Source organism: Buteo buteo, chromosome 11 (assembly GCF_964188355.1).
Source record: "Buteo buteo chromosome 11, bButBut1.hap1.1, whole genome shotgun sequence".
NCBI classification, from domain to species: Eukaryota; Metazoa; Chordata; class Aves; order Accipitriformes; family Accipitridae; genus Buteo; species Buteo buteo.
Window position 1 is genome coordinate 11,151,807 of NC_134181.1, and position 16,372 is coordinate 11,168,178.

The 16,372-nt window shown below is 42.2% G+C and overlaps 1 protein-coding gene across 2 annotated transcripts in view; it reads left to right on the top strand.

Moving 5' to 3' along the window:
- Positions 1-1,319: 1,319 nt before the first annotated feature.
- LOC142036655 (transcription initiation factor TFIID subunit 4-like) overlaps positions 1,320-16,372 on the top strand; it is a 150,837-nt gene continuing 135,784 nt past the window's right edge. For both annotated transcript variants that reach the window (XM_075040053.1, XM_075040054.1), the window contains exons 1-2: positions 1,320-2,514; positions 6,299-6,471. In XM_075040053.1, the coding sequence (XP_074896154.1) occupies positions 1,329-2,514; positions 6,299-6,471 (1,359 nt within the window). In that variant the 5' untranslated portion in view covers positions 1,320-1,328. The remainder of the gene's footprint in view (positions 2,515-6,298; positions 6,472-16,372) is intronic.

The window sequence follows — 16,372 nt, forward strand, 5'->3', positions numbered from 1 at the left end:
TGAAGGTGGGTTATTCACTGATGCACCTTTTTCAGTTTTGTGGAAAATCCTGAAAAAGCACAAAATGAAGAATGAGTCACCATTTCAGGCCACAGAGCAGGAGCTTAAATACATCCAAGTTTGCAGGCGTCCACGCTATTGCAGGCCGGGAGAGACAGATAATGGAAGCCAAGCTGCTTTCCTCTGGCAGTGTCACAAATCCATGGTGGTTAGCGCTTGCATGCAAGAACAGATGCAGTGAACTGTGGGCAACGGTTATTCGTAGGGGGAAAATTACTTATTTTGAAGGTCCCATGAAAGAAACTGCCCTGTCATTAGTCAAAGAAATGATGATTTAGGGCCACTGTCTTTAAGTGGTATTTCTGAATGCGTGAGGCGTGCACGGATGGGAAAAGGGCGTACAGGAACGCAACGGCAGAAGTGTTAGTAACCACCTCAAATTTCCTGCGGGGATGCTGAGAGAGCACGGTGTATCAGAGCAGCTGCTGTGATGATACCAAGAATCTTGTTTTTGGTTTACAAGCCTTTTGTTAACAGTGTCCACGTTAGGCAATTGTATTCCTGCAACCATTCTTGCCTAGGTAAAGCAGTAACTTTGGACACAAACGTCTAAAACTGAAGCAAACAGAGCAGTGCCCTGCTGAGTGCAGGTACCCTGCGCGCACCTTGGGATGTCAGACAGCTTCAACAGCACTTGAAGTTCCCTCCTTTGCAGGACTCGGCGTGCGAGGCAGCTGAGCCGCTACCGCCGGCTGCACGCTCGCTTTCGGTTCCCCCTAAGCGCCGCGAAGGCTGCGCGGGCTGGCGGCACCTCCCCTGGCGGGGTGCTGCCAAGGGAAGGCAAAGAGCGCGGCCGCGGCGGCTTCGCCACCGAAAGGTAACGCGACTGTAGGACACTTCAGTTCCCAACCTGCAAGCTCACAACCCTCCGCAGCAGGGCTGCAGGCCTCCTGCACGCCTCGAACCTCCCTGCCAGAAGTCCCTACAGACACGATTAATGGCAGGCTCCTGCCTGGACACGCTGTCGCCCCTCGGCTTCCCGAGGCGGCCGGCGAGCAGCCCACCGCCCTCTCCCTCACGGCCCCGGCCCTCGCCCTCACCAATGGCCGGGGTCCGTTCCCGGACCCTGCCGGCCCGCCTCCGCAGCGGCGCTTGCGGACTGGCCCAGCCCCGGGGCGAGCGAGGACGCGGCGGCACTCGCCGGCGGCGCGCTCTGCCCCCGCCCCCGCGGCGGGGGAGGAGGAAGCCGGCCCCTCCCAGAATGCCTCGCGCGCGGCAGAGGCCGGCGCGCTTGCGCGCTGCGCGGCCGGCTCCCAGCTCAGCGCAAGATGGCGGCGGGCGCCTCGGACCCCCTGGAAGAGATGCTGCTCTTCTCCGAGGAGGTGGACGAGAAGGCGGTCAGCGACCTGGTGGGCTCCTTGGAATCGCAGCTGGCCGGCGGCCGGGGCTCCGCCGAGGCGCCCCAGCCCAGGACCTCCGCCCCGTCCCAGCAGCAGCAGCAGCAGCCGCAGCAGCAGCAGCAGCAGCAGCAGCACCAGGGGAGCCTAGCGGGGGGCAGCAGCCCCGTCCGGCAGCAGCAAGGGCATCCCGCGCCTCCTCCCGCTCCTGGGGCAGAGGAGGCGGCGGGGTGCCCCGGAGCCGCGGAGACCCGAGCCCCTGCCCAGGGGCCGCTCCCGTCCCCCCCGGCGGCGGCAGCGGCGGCGGCGGCAGCGGCGGCGGCAGGGAGGGGAGTGAGTGTAAACAGTAGTAGTGTGCAGCAATCACATGGAGCGGCTCTTCTCGGCGGCGGCGGCGGCGGTGGTAGTCCCGCCGCGCCCGCCGCCCCTGCCCCGCCGCAGCCCGCTGCCCCCCCGCCCGCCGGCGCCCCTGCCCAGCCTGTCAACAACCATGTGGCTGCCGGCGCCGCTGCCCGGGACGCGGGGAGCCCCAGCCCCGGCGGCAGCCCGCCCGCCGCCGATAGCGCGCCGCCGCAGCGCGCCCAGACGGCGGCGGCCGCCGCGGGGGGGAGCGGGACCCCGGCGGGGGGCGGCGGGCCGGCGGGAGCGGCGGAGGGCGCTGCCGCCGCCGCCGCCGCCGCGCCGCTCCCCGGCGAGGCGGCGCCCAACGGGGAGGGCGCCGGGGGCCGGCCGGCGGCAGTCCCACCAGTCAGCAGCCACGGCAGAGCCGACGCCGCCACGGCACAGACCAAGCCCGCGCACGGCCCGCTCCCCGCAGTAAACGCACTCAGTAACTCCGCCAGCCCCGCGGCCGTCCCGCCGGGACAGGGCTCGGTCGCCAACTGCGCCCCGCCGGCCCCCGCCGCCGCGGCCCCTGGCGCCGCGCCCAAGCCGGCGGTCAGCGCCGCGGGCGTCGCCAAGCCGGGCGCTGCTCTCCCCGTCGCCCCCGCGGCCCCCCAGGCCCTGTCGCCCCGGCCGGCGCTGGGCGCTGCCCCCAGGATCGTGGCCCCCCAGCTGATCGTGAGGCCGCCTCAGCAGACCACCATCCAGCTGCCCCCCGGCTTCACTATCCCGCCCGGTAAGTGGAACGCAGCCCTCGCCGCTCTTTCTAACCCTTTCTTCTTGGACGAGGGATTTTGTTTTTGGGTGTGTGGGTGTGTGTCCCAAAGTTGTCGCGGTGCCGCTGCTCGACGTGCTGGAGACAAAAGAAGAGCCACCTGTCTGAGGGCGACGTGGGACACACGGGCTGCCGTTAATGAGGATGTAATTGGTACGGGACGGGCGGTTGCTAATGCAAAGTAGTTATGAGTGTTGGTTGACGAGTTACTGGGTTTGTCTTGGGGAGAGAGCGGCAGTCACGGTAAGTTTTGTAGTGGTGTAGCGAGCAGTTGCGCACGAGGTAGAAAGCTGGGGTGGTAGCGAAGGGTAATTTTGTCTGTGTTTTGAAGGACTCTCTTTTCTGCTGTACTCTTGATAGTTTCGAAAAGTTTTCCTTCTCCAAAGAGTGTCTTCTGCCGTGAATCGGGTGGCAAGATACAGGCCAATTTGTGTAATTTAATCTAAAATTTGTGATTTCGGTGAGTGTGATGGTGTCAGTCTCCACTGCATCTGGGCAGTCTTCACATCACCGGATTTTACTTTTAACTCTGAAGTAACCGTTACATTCTCTTAGTTTCTTAACTTCCATTTACTAAAAATGTAAGTTCAGCAAGGTTGCTAACTAACCAGAACAGCATCCCCTTCATCCTAGTGATTCCTACTCTTAAGTGTGTATTGTTTTATTTGAAATTTTGAAGAGTTCTGTGGTCCCCTCCTTGGCTTTCCATGTTGCAAAAAGTTGGTGACTTTGTGCCTTCTTGATTTAGGAGGTGATTTAACATTTGAACTGATTTTTATTTTTTGCTATTAATAGCATGATAATATGCAGAGCTGTTGTTGTAGTCTGACATAACTTCTTACACTGTGTTTCTTACAATATTTGATATTGGCTAAGTGGAGCAAAAATCCGATGGTGTAGAAGCTTGCTTCTAAGTGAACTTCCAGTAGCTGGGTATTTGGCTATAGTTCATGAAAGTCCTGCTCCAGATTCTAATGCTCCAAACATAAAAACCTCAGTGGTTTCAGGAAGCCCTAAGTAATTTGAAACAGGTAAGAGGTTGCTATTCAGACTATATTAGCGCCTTTAGCCTTTGATTTCCCGTTGTTAATCTGTTTGATAATCACTATACACACGTGATAATGTGTATCGTAACTTTGCATACTCTTTCTGAAGTTTCTTGTGTCAATACTTTGTTCTGCTACTTAATTTTCAAAGAGAAGAGGCAAAACAGAGCCCTTGAAAGCAAGCTGGTCCAAGATGTAGAAAATATTATGGAAATAATACTGTGGAAAGCTATAATTTGATTTTATTACAAGGTAGTTTGAAATCCATTAAATTTGCATAAACATGAAGAGAGTATGTTCTAAAGTGAAGTTATTCAGAAAATACAATGTTATTCTTGACTTAATACTCTTCAAATTGGTGGATCATTTATAATTAATTTTGAAACTCCTGTATTGTAAACTTCTGTTTAAAGCAGCAATTTAGAATCAGGTTTTGAGAGTAGGTTATTTTAGCATGTAACGTTCATAAGTTGTGTATTTCATCTTTACGTGGCTGACAGTAAGGAAAAATTAATCTCGTAATTTAACCAGATTCTAATATGTACATACTGCTCAGTAAAAGAAATTTCAAGTCCTTCAAACCGAATTAAAACATAACATTAATACATGAACATTTATGCATTTATAGCAGCAATTATGTCTGCAACTTTTAATGAAGTTGTGTGGCATGTGTTGCAATTAATTTGTCCTTTCTATTAAATTCTTCTAAATTCAGAATTAGTTTCAGAAAATTGGAAGATAAATTAATAACACCTGTGAGTCCATGTAACGCAAATAGAACGTGTATTTTTTAATGCATGGTAGCCACTATCCTATGAGGATTTTTACATAAGGTTCACAACATAATCAGAGAAGTGACACCTGTTTAGCCTGTTGGCAATGTACTAGTATTTGTGTGTCCAGGTAGTTTAAGAATGGCATATACCAAATATATCATCTGCTTACAGAATTTGCTACAAATACAAACTGTGAGGTTTGGTGCTTAAATGGCTAATGGACCTTAAAAGATATCTTTTAAAAGAGTTTTTATGGGTTTCTTTCAACTTCTCTTTTAAAAATTACTCTCTGGGCTTTGAAAGAGGGCTATGATCATGGCTTTTGGATGTGGTCCTTGCTGTCACTTTCTATGCCTTTTACCTTAAAGCTTGATTTCCACAAATCTTTAGTTTGTAGTGGCAGAAATTTGGCTTGTGTTTGTGCTTTTAGCAGTGAAGGTTGGCTGGAAGCACCTAAGACTACGTGAGTGAGGGCTTTTATTGGTGCTGATGTTCACTCACATGTTCATGCCAGGATTGGGATTTGTGTTTCTGTGTCAGAGACTGAAAGAAAGACTTTCCTGGTATAGGTTACTTCTAAAATTTATTACTTGCTATAATACTGTTCAGATTTCTTCATCCTCATGGTATGTTGCAAACCATGTCCCTTTACTGAGGTGTGTTTTTTTTCTGGGAAGTTAATAATTAGAAGTGGATGTATGCTTTTACCTTCTTCATTTTCCCTTTACATGTTAAAAAATATATATGAAGCAAGTTGCACGTAGAGGTAAGTTGTAGAAAAAACGTCTACTGACTCTGTTATCAGCAGAGTAAAAGTGACTTCCTAGATTCTTATTTTTTGGTTCTTCAGTAGTTGCAGGCAAGATGTTTTTCTGTTTACAGACCCATTATATCCTATCTAGGTTAAATGATTAAAATGTATTCTGGAACTAACTTGGAATTTCTTTCTAAATAATCTGGCTGGGCAACAGCTTCTTAGTTCTGAGTGAGCTAGAGGAAGCACATTACATGCTTTGCAGTGATCTTGAATTAGTGTGAAGCTCCAGGTGATCCAGGGACCAACTTAGCCCTTGTCTCCCCTTTTCTGACCTGCTGATTGTGGAAAACTTACAGCAAAACTTGATGGCACTGGCTCTGTTGTGTAGAAGGCCTCTATTTGTGAAATGTGTTACTAGAAAACAGTCTGAAAATATTATCATTTACTTCCAGGAAGTGTTAGAAAACACTTGCCAAGTACTCTGTTAATTTTAAAACAATTCCTTTGGTGTTTTCCTAAAATATCTGCACTTATATCATTTTGTGCTGAGGAGCGGTTGTGTTGGTTCTCTGCATTTGACAATGTCTAAACCACAGGTAGCGCCTCCCAATACGGTGATGGTGGGTACCAAATAAATTCATGTGTTAATGCTTGATGATTAACTAAATCCCAAATACTGTATACTTGGAAACGTGTCTGGCCTAATGTTTGCATGTACACATCCCCTAAAGCTGTTGTTTTAGTAAAGCTCTCATGTCATTGTCCCTGGTATGTTCATACTGAATTCTGTTCTTAGCTACTGGATTGTTGTTATAGTTTACTTTTAATGAATATTTCTTTCTAATTTTATTCTGCTGACCCTGGCTAGGCTGCTGAAAGTCGCTGTGTGCCTATACACTCAAGTGATCATTTTTTTCATCACTGTTACCCATAAACTGCAGTTATTTGAATTCCAAATTGAACTAGGTGTTAGTTTTTGTCTGCTAGTAGGAGCTCCTTTTCTTCTTTGAAACAAAATCTCATGTTACACCAGAATTAAAAAAAAATAGTATAAAGAAAAACGTACAGAGCTATACATTAATTTTATTCTGTATTCTGTAGTTAGATATTCTTTATATATTATTCTTCATATTATTGTTTAGTTATTGTTACTTTGTTCTCATTAGGTATGGTCTTGGTGCGCACGGATGCTGGACAGCTTGTAATGGTGCCTCAGCAGGCTCTAGCACAGGCTCAAATGCAGGCTCAAGTACAAACACAGGGACAGGGTCCTGCCAGCATTTCGCCTAGACTTTCAGTGCCCACAACTGGCCCTGTTTTTCGCCTATCAACAGCTCAGGTATGTCTGGCTTGATTTCACTTTTGTGCGTTACGTTTGCTTCTGTCTTACGCATTATTAGCTCATGTGTTTTTGCAAATATGCTTTCCTCCCCTTTTTTTCCCGTGAAAACAGGAAGTACTTATTCAAATGCAGTTTATTTTCTGAGGCCTAGGAATTTTTTTTTGTATTTCAGAAAAAATCTCTCAAGACCTAGTTCAGACTGTGAGATCGTTGGGGGCTAGAAGGCTCATTCTTAGCCAGAACTTAGTTTGGACTGGTTCAGTAAGTGCCTCTTGTTCCTCTGAATCGGAAGCATCGTGATATCCCAGCATGCTGAATGGATGCACAGGATAGCTAGATTTCACAAGAAATTAGAAAAGAAAAAGCCAAGCACATTCAATGCAAGGATTTGCAATAATTAGCTTTTTCTAATATACTTTATTCAAAAGAAAGGTTTGATTCCTTTGATTTACCTCTGGGTGTGATCTGTCTACACTTAGATTTGTCTCTGTTGTGTCTACATTTCCTTTTTTACGTGGATTGATAGGATGGCATGCTTTCCTACCCCACACTCTTCAGTGGAGGGTGTTTATTTCAACTCAGAACTGGTTTATTTTCAAGGGTGAAGATGTTATTGTGTTTTAAATTACTTGGTAGGCTGCACTGGTTTAAAGTTTTGTAGGGAGGCTCTTTAGCTTTGGGCCATTTGGGGCTAGAGCTGAACTATCTTACTAAAATGTAGAGGCAGACATCTTTGGATGTTAGTACAGGGCAGCTGTGCCATAATAACAATAGGCAGAGTTTAAGGTAGTTTTGCCTAAGGTCTGTGTTTGCAGAAGCAGTGAGTAATTCTGAGTAGAAATTGATGAATAGGGTGCCTTTGTAATTTTTTAAATTGATTGTTGTATAGGTTGCCTGAAATAACTTGAACATGTATTTCCTGATGTTTAACATTTGATTACTGTCCCATTATATGCTTTGTGCATTACACTGTAGTTATAGTCTAAAACATTATTAATTCAAAACTGAAAACCATGATACACTTTTCAGAAGTGAAGGAAGCCAGAATAAAATTGGAGAATTGAAAATAAATTAATAATGTGAGGCGATCTAAAACACAGAGTAGCCAACTAGAAAGTAAGTTTTAGAAACGAGTGTCACTAGGAGTATTGTAGCTCAATGGATTGTATCTCAGGAAAGAAATAAATAAAAGCCTGGAACCACTTGAAGAGCTTTATGCTCTTAGAAAACAGGTAAGTGCAGTATTGGATGGAATTTCTAAAAGAAGTATTCACAGAAGGCAGCTATTTAATGTTTAAATTTGTGATATCTGGAAGGATAAGAAGACTCGTAGAAGCCTTCAAAGATAAATGTATGTCAGGAAAAATAAACACAGAGATAAGCCTGTGTTAATTTCGAGGGTTTTTTTTACTAGTTTGATGACAACAAAAATCCAGACAAGTTCTTCTTTTGAGTTTGTATGTTTGTTTTTGGTTGTTTGGGGCTCTCTTTTTAAGTACAACCAGTTCTTTAGCAGTGACTACAAAGGACTGTGTAGCGCACATTCTAGCAGTGGATCTTGAGACAAGTGCATAGCATAAATGTGAAAGAGAAATTGTGGGGTGGGACGGGACTGTACCAAGAATATGATCTCAGTGTGTTAAAATGAGTTAGTTTTAGCTGTTTCATACTGCTAGTTTTCATGTAACTTTAACTGCTGTGGCCAGCATGCAGAATTAAAATTCAGAGTGGGAACATTTATAGGAAATTAAATATTAACAAATCATCTGTAGTTTGAAAACATTTGAGGAAAACATCTTTATTATACATAGAATCTTAGGAAGCATACAAAAATGTAGACCCGACTGCTTGGCTGTTTGTGTTCAGTCTTTATTAGAAGACTGGAATTTGGATTCCAAAGTCAACCTTCAGATGTGTGCACAGCAAATGTTGGGGGTTGATCATGTTGGCCATAGGCAGCTGTTCTTTAGTTATATGAAGCAGTTAAGGTTGCAGAAAGAGTATAATCTGACTTGCTGGATTTATATAAATATAAAACCGTGAGGATACTGAATGTTCATGTGTTTGTAGAGATATATAAAATCTGAAAGAGTTCAGGTATTAGAAAGATGTAATTGTTCTTGTGCAGGGTTCTGCCCAGATAAATACCCCGCTGCATTATAGGTATTCTTTTACACTTGTTAGTGCTAATAAGCTGGTTGAGAATAGAGGAAACCAGCAAGGCCTTATGAATGATGAATGTCTTACAGGATGCAAAAGTTTGATTATTTTAGCATAGTGGGATTAGAATCATGGTATTTTAGCTTGTCAGGATTCATCTCCGTTGACAGATCGTTCTGGTAGCTGGCCAAACTATGCTGCATCATTTCTTTATTTGTTATAATTAACAAAGATGAGAATTAATACTGTCCTTGGGAAATCTACATTGAACTTCTATGACTCTGCATGTGATCTGCAGACTCTTCTTTCATTTTGACAGTGCATATGTTTTATATATCTTTGACCTTAGAGTGTACTTTAAAAGTGATGGTTGACAGCCTTTTAAAACCAGGTTGTAAAGGTTTAAATTCTAAAGGTTTATCATACCAGAACTAGACACTAGACTTTTATTTGATTAGGTAGATGGTTTATAACCAGAGAGTATTCATTGGCTTTCTGGAGGAAATTTCCAATGACAAATATTATGCTAAGGTTTTAGAATTGTCAGTTGTTTGTTCGAGTAGTCATTATGATTAATCAAGAAAAGGGATCAAATTCTAAAATACAGCAAATTGTGTGTCTTGAAAAAATTTTTTTCGGTGAGTTTATAATTAAGCTTTTTTCTTGCAGAATCAAATTCTGATGTGTCAGAAAGCTAAATTGTGTGAATTAAAATTTGCAGTAGAAATTTACAATGTATGGAAAATAGTGTCTTATGTTTCTATGTCTAGAAAGTGTAATATTCAAGAGTCCTAGTCTCCACTGTGAAACTCAGAAAAATTGTGTATGCCATTAGCTCAGGACAGACAACATAAACTTTAATTGCTTGAGTCCTGCAAAATAGTTTGCAAGATTGATGACCATTGCAGGCTATGCAGTTTTAACCTCTAGAACATCAAATACCTCTCTCTCCGATATGTTAGTGGAATTGATTGTTATTTTATTGCGCAGAGCTCAAATTTACTATTGTGTTTGTATTCAGTTATTTTAGGATAGCTTTATTTGGATTAAAATGCAGGGTGCTTTAAATGTGTAGAGTTTAGCGATGTACTTCAGTGAGGGAGTTTGTGTTTTACTCTGCTTTTACCTATGTAGAAAGTCTATGCGGGTGGAAATTTGCAGTCTGCCGTAAGTATTCTAGGAAATAGTATCTTACTATGAAGAACATGTCAGAAAAAGGCATAGCTTTCATGCTTCATAGGTATTATGATTGCTTTCCTTAAGATTGTCCTAATTTCTAGGCAATGTCAAGTGTCACAAGTTACTCAGCAAAGTGATTGTTTTCAGTGTTAATTTGTATATACGCTGTAAATAATTACTGTGTTAAGAAAGTGTATTATGAGCTATGTAGTTAGATGTAAAACACAGGTTATTAAATAATATGCCAAAGAAATTGCAAAAGCTGACAGTTAGTTTTGGCAACTCATTAAGAAGTGTTGAGAGTGATAACTGGAGAATATAAGATGAATTATGAATTAATTTTTTTTAAAAATTACAAGTAAGAATGTCTGAAAAATTATCAAAGTGTTCATCTAAATTTGAAAGCTCTTTGAATCTCTCAGCTTGACAACTAAGGTAATTCCTCCTTCACTCTCAAAAAAGGAGGAGGAGAAAACAAGGCAATGTTTTAAATGTTCTTAAGTGAGAATGACTTGATTGATACATACAGAGCTGTCCAGATTCTAAACTACTTCTGCAGCCCCATAATACAGTGAGATTTTTTTTTTTCCTGTATCCCAGGGCCATCATTTCCTACATCTTCTTACAGCTGTTTGGGAGGAAAAAAATCACGTTTCTCATGAAAATTCCTCTAGCTTCCGCAGCCAGGCTTATATCCAGGGCAGTATGTGAGGAAGGAGACACATTTCTCTAGGAACAATGGAAGCTGCTGAAATAGAAAAACTGTAGTCTGTTTTCCCTTAGGATTTAGTATATGGGCTTAGGATAATGCTTTCCTTAAAGACAGTGGCTTTATCCTTACATGTTTCATTGCTGAAGGTTCAGAAGTCGAATGTTTGTATACAGTAGTATTAACCTTTGTAGGGAATTGATACAGCCATCCCTCTTCCCTTCCCAAGTTTAAAAAAAAGGTATATTTTGATTGCAGTGTGAAACACAAAAGTTCAGAAGGATTAAGATACATAACTTCCCATTCATCCTACATTAATCTCTTCTGTACACGTGCAGTGAATTACAGTCTTTGCATGATAAATGCACAAAGATAAAAGCTTCAGCTAGGCAATCAAGGCACACAGTTGGTGTTGCACAGCAGACTATCTGACGTTTCTTAAATTTCAAGTGCTTGGCTTTGCTATTTAAGTTGTTTGACTTCTATTGTTTGTAATACCTTTATCTCATTTTTTGTAGCTTTTAGGAGTAGAGGATGTAAGCAAATGTAGTACAGTTTTGGGAACAATTTCGCATTAGGTTCTTGGAAGAAGATAGGCAAATCCATTTTGAAAGGAAGACGGGTTCTTCTTGACTCTTAGGTGGGGTAATCTTTGATTAGACATTTACTTATGCTTCTCTCAATTGCTGCTGTGTAAAATGGGAATACAATCTGCTTGTTTCAATTCCTAGTGGAATTCTGGAAAACTGGCTAATTGGGATAAGCAAGTACCTTGTAGGAAGGGTCTCAGTTCTGATCAGTTTAATGCCAAGCTCAAAGGCTCTGGAGCATGGGCATGTGTCCCAAAATGATGGACTATGTCTGAAGCACAGAGTTAGAAGTACTGAAATGGATTCAGTCAAAAGAATCAGAATCTGAAAATAACAGAATAGTACAGAGAAAGCAGTAATTGAGAGAAGTACCTGTAATAGGAAGATGTACTTGATATTTTAATGATCTTTTACGTTTACAGTCTTTCTGGTTTCTTTAAGTAAAATATTCAAGAAAAGCATGAATAGGTAGAATTGTACCATATAACAGTTTTAGTATAGGTCCAATTATAAGATTGTATAGGACTGTGATGGGGGGATATTAACTACAGCTAACTATGCTTTGTTTTTTTAAAGGCAAAAATCATTGCAAAATATTCAGGTATATAAAACCAAAACATTTTTCATATTGTGAATATAAATTCATCTTATTGGTGCAGCTGTGAGAGGCTTGCCTTTTTTAAATTGGTATCTCATGTTTTACATGGAAGTACTCGGTCTTCCATGATTGTTATTTTATAATAATCTTTTGATGCATTAAGAAATACAGTTTTGTTGTACTGTGAATGCTTTTTCAGTGATAACGTGCTTGTTTGAAAAAACATATTTAATGAAATAAAGATTTGGATGCTTAAAGCAAACATTGGTTTGAGATAACTGTGTGTAATTTTGGGTGAACAATTTTCTCTTTCCTCATGATTTTAGTTTCCTTTTTAGTTTTTGATTCACATTGATTTTAGCTGAATATTAAAAAATTATTAAAGTTGCCAAAAATTTATCTGCTATAAGATCTTAGTTAAGGTACAGGATTTTTAGGAAACGAGCTATAATTTGATGGAACTTTGGTTGATTGTATAAAATTTTGTTATTTGACCTGCTTGTAATACAAGAATACATAAGCATGGATTTGCTTGCATTACTATATTCTTCAGAGATAATAAGTAGGTTCGGAAGTCTTTTAAAACTGATTATTTGGATTGCATTAAATTTTTGCCTCCGTATCTTGTTTTGAAGCTTATACTTGTGAAATTATGAAAAATAGGTAGGTGCTGCCATCTAGTTTTTCTTTGCTGCGCTTCTTTTTTTATCAGCATTTTTCATTTGTACTGTTTATGGCTTTTAATGCTTTTGATGCAGATTTTGTTTGCTGGTTTTCAGTGTCTTAATACCCAGTTGGGTTTACATTCATAACCAAAAAGCAAAAAATAAATTACTTATTTTAAATTATTTTTAATTAAAATTATTTTATATTAGTTACAAAATTAAAGTGCTGCTGTACACCAAGAATCTAAAGTGAGTATCATACAGGGAAGACCAAAGTTAGCCTCACCCGTAGTATTTTATTACGGAGTATCTGTTATTGGAAATTTCAAATCAGGTATATATTGGAATTTTCATGAGACAGCTGCTGAAGATGGATTTGGTCTTAGAGTTTATTAATGTTTTTGTTTCAAGCTTGATTCAGGATGTGTTTTCCAGTATTAAGTTGCTTTGTATATTTTTAATGATCAGAAAAGGTAGTGTAAAATTACCTGTAAAGTTTGATGGTTGAGTCCAAATATTTAGGCACATAAGTGGGCTACTTAACAATTCTTCTGCTACAAATATGGTTACCAATCACTTGAATTTTGTTTTCATTGCATAAATAGTCCGATCAATATATATCTATGTATTTTTAAGAAAATGACAATTCTAGCTTTGTTTTTTCTTGCTTTAGGCATTTCTCTAACTTATACTCTTCAGAATTTCAGGTCCATGATATAAACTTTACTGATTTGTTTTCTGTGTTTTGATACTCACTTTCTGTTAAGTTTCACTTTACCATCCTTCTTTAAAATGAAAAAACAACGTCTTTTGAACTTGTGAAAAGTGCTAAATTATCTGCTTTGGAAGTGGCTACATTTTTGCTATGAAATATGCTCAATGCAGGCAGCAGCAGCTTAGTCTTTGCCATCACGTGTGATGTTGAGAGCAGTTCTAAACTTGGCTGACGTTTCACAAGCTGCTGCTCTTGCTAAAGCAGAGCCTTTCAAATCTCGGATAGTTCTGATAATATGCTATGCCTGTATTTTCAGCAGTGTTTATATTTTTATGTTGTTTTTTAGTTTTGGTAATCTTTTTTCTTGTTTATTGATCTCTCTCTTCCTTTTTTTTTTTTTTTTCTGTTTTTCACACCCTTAGTGCTTTTCTGACAAGTGTTTTAGTTTTTGCAGAAATTTTAAGCAAATTGATAAATCTTTGTTGTTGCCTGAAGTGCATTACCATTATTATCAAATAAGCTATTCTATACTATTTCTTTTGTATAGACAGTTTTGGGGCTTCTTGTGCAATATTCTGGAGAAGACATTTGTGTTAGTAGGGCACATAGGTTGGAAGGTCAGGGAAAGTAGAAGATGTGTGGTCTTGACTGTGCTTTAACCACAAAAACCTTTTCCTTCCTTTCCTTCATTGTGAGTGAATCTTTTCTGTATAAGCAGATAGTAAGTTCTCACTACTTAAAAATTCTACTGTTTACATTTTCATAGCATTAACATATCTTGTAAAACTTTTTAGAAAACACTTAAACATTAGTAAGGCTGTAAAATTAAACATGCAAAGATTAGGAAATGCTATAAAGAAGGTTCCTGAGCAATCTAATAGTGGCTCCCGTGTGCATATGCATTATGCTGCATGACCAGATACTACTGTTATTTTTAATTTCTACAGTGTGTAGGCTGGACAGTCTTAATTAATGAAGAATTATGTAATATTTTTTCTCCATTGTTCAGTGGGTTGCTTCAGGCTTATTTGCTGCACACTATCTAAGCCCCCCTCTGAAGTGGGACTTAATAACCAAGCAGGTTTTTTTTGTGAAGCTTATCCCTATAACAACTTTCTCAACAATGCAGTTAAGGGGATTATTAGCCTCTTTTTATAAGTAGAAAACAGAGCGTAATTGTCTCTATTTTAAATATAAAATTAAAAATACTGGTTAATATTTTGTGTTCAGTTTGACTTCATTGTCTTCAGTTGCGGCCATGACCGCTCCTGGTCATAAACCCCACATTTCAGGTTGGGCACTCATAAATACATGGTGTAAGAGTATTGATTACAATAGATTATCTATATTCACATGCATCACAAGCTCAGAGCAATTGAGGCAGGGTTAGAATCTAATTGTAGTGCCAAAATTCAGCTGCTTTTTATCCACCAGATTCTTTTGATGAATCCTAGAGTATAGATGGACTAGCCACTTCACCATAGAATGATAAAATACTTTGATAATGGATTATATAGGTACTTTCTTACACCAACAGGATGCTGAGACTCCAGAGGTAGGGGTTTTGGACTTGGAACCCCTGGTTTCTGAAGATTTTCTTTGGTGGCTCCAGGCTCCTCTACATGTCTTGTCTAATTGCTCCCAGTCCTGTGTCTTCCTCCTCTGTTGTTCTTCTAGTTCATAAACCCAAAAGGGACGTCACGAATATGAGGAACACAGCAGCGTCTCCCTGCTTTGGGTTCCGATGCTTGACTCCAGTGATGCTGTGGTGTCCCAGAGCTGTGGTGGCAATGAAGGTTCTGCCTCTGTTCGCTGACTTGTTAGAGATTCTGCCTTAAGTAATTTTCTGCAATAGCGTGCAAATGTCAAGTTTTTAAAGGGTTAGTACTTGGGCTCAATTTGGCTGTATTTTTACCAGACTGAAAAAAATCAAATCCCTGACATACAAATTGCTCTGCATCTGATGTTTGAGTGCATGTTCCAGACGAACCATAACCAAAAGAATTGAGAGGCAGTCAATAGGCATGTCAAGTTTCTTCATGAACTCTTCAGAGGTTTGACAGAATTTTAAGTATCGGAAAACAGAGTTTGGTAATCGGGAGTGTTATGATACATTAATAGTAGGTAGGGCTACCAGCCATGCCTATAAGAAAGGTTGTATAAATCAGTTACTCTAAAATGATGTGGTGGGTTGACCCTGGCTGGATACCAGGCGCCCACCAAAGCCGCTCTATCACTCCCCCCACAGCTGGACAGGGAAGAGAAAATATAACAAAAGGCTCATGGGTCGAGATAAGGACAGGGAGAGGTCGCTCACCAGTTACCGCCGTGGGCAAAATAGACTTGACTTGGGGAGAATGAATTTAATTTATTACCCATCAAATCAGAGTAGGTCAATGAGAAATAAAACCAAATCTTAAAAACACCTTTCCCCTACTCCTCCCTTCTATCCCGGGCTTATCTTTACTCCCGATTTTCTTTACCTCCTCCCTGCCAGCAGCGCAGGGGGACGGGGAATGGGGGTTGGGGTCAGTTCATCACACGTTGCCTCTGCCGCTCCTTCCTCCTCAGGGGGAGGACTCCTCACGCTCTTCTCTTCCTCCAGCGTGGGTCCCTTCCCCGGGCTGCAGTCCTTCAGGCACAGACTGCTCCAGCGTGGGTCCCCCACGGGGTCACAAGTCCTGTCAGAAGACCTGCTCCAGCGTGAGCTCCTCTCTCCATGGGGCCACAGGTCCTGCCAGGAGCCTGCTCCAGCGTGGGCTTCCCATGGGGTCACAGCCTCCTTTGGGCATCCCCCTGCTCCGGCATGGGGTCCTCCACGGACTGCAGGTGGAGATCTGCTCCACCGTGGACCAACCTGGGCTGCAGGGGGACAGCCTGCCTCACCATGGTCTTCCTCACGGGCTGCAGGGGAATCTGCTCCGGCGCCTGGAGCATCTCCTCCCCTCCTTCACTGACCTAGGGGTCTGCAGGGTTGTTTCTCTCACATCTTCTCACTCCTCTCTCTGGCTGCAGTTGCGCAGGTTTTTTTTACCCCCTTCTTAAATACATTATCCCAGAGGTGCTACCACCATTGCTGATTGGCTCGGTCTTGGCCAGTGGTGGGTCTGTCTTGGACCTGGCTGGCATTGGTTCTATCGGAAATAGGGGAAGCTTCTAGCAGCTCCTCACAGAAGCCACCTCTGTAGCTCCGCTGCTACCAAAACCTTGCCTCGCAAACCCGATACAAACGAGTTACCAGACTTGACGTTTAGCCTATGCTTCTGCCATTGTCTGTGATCC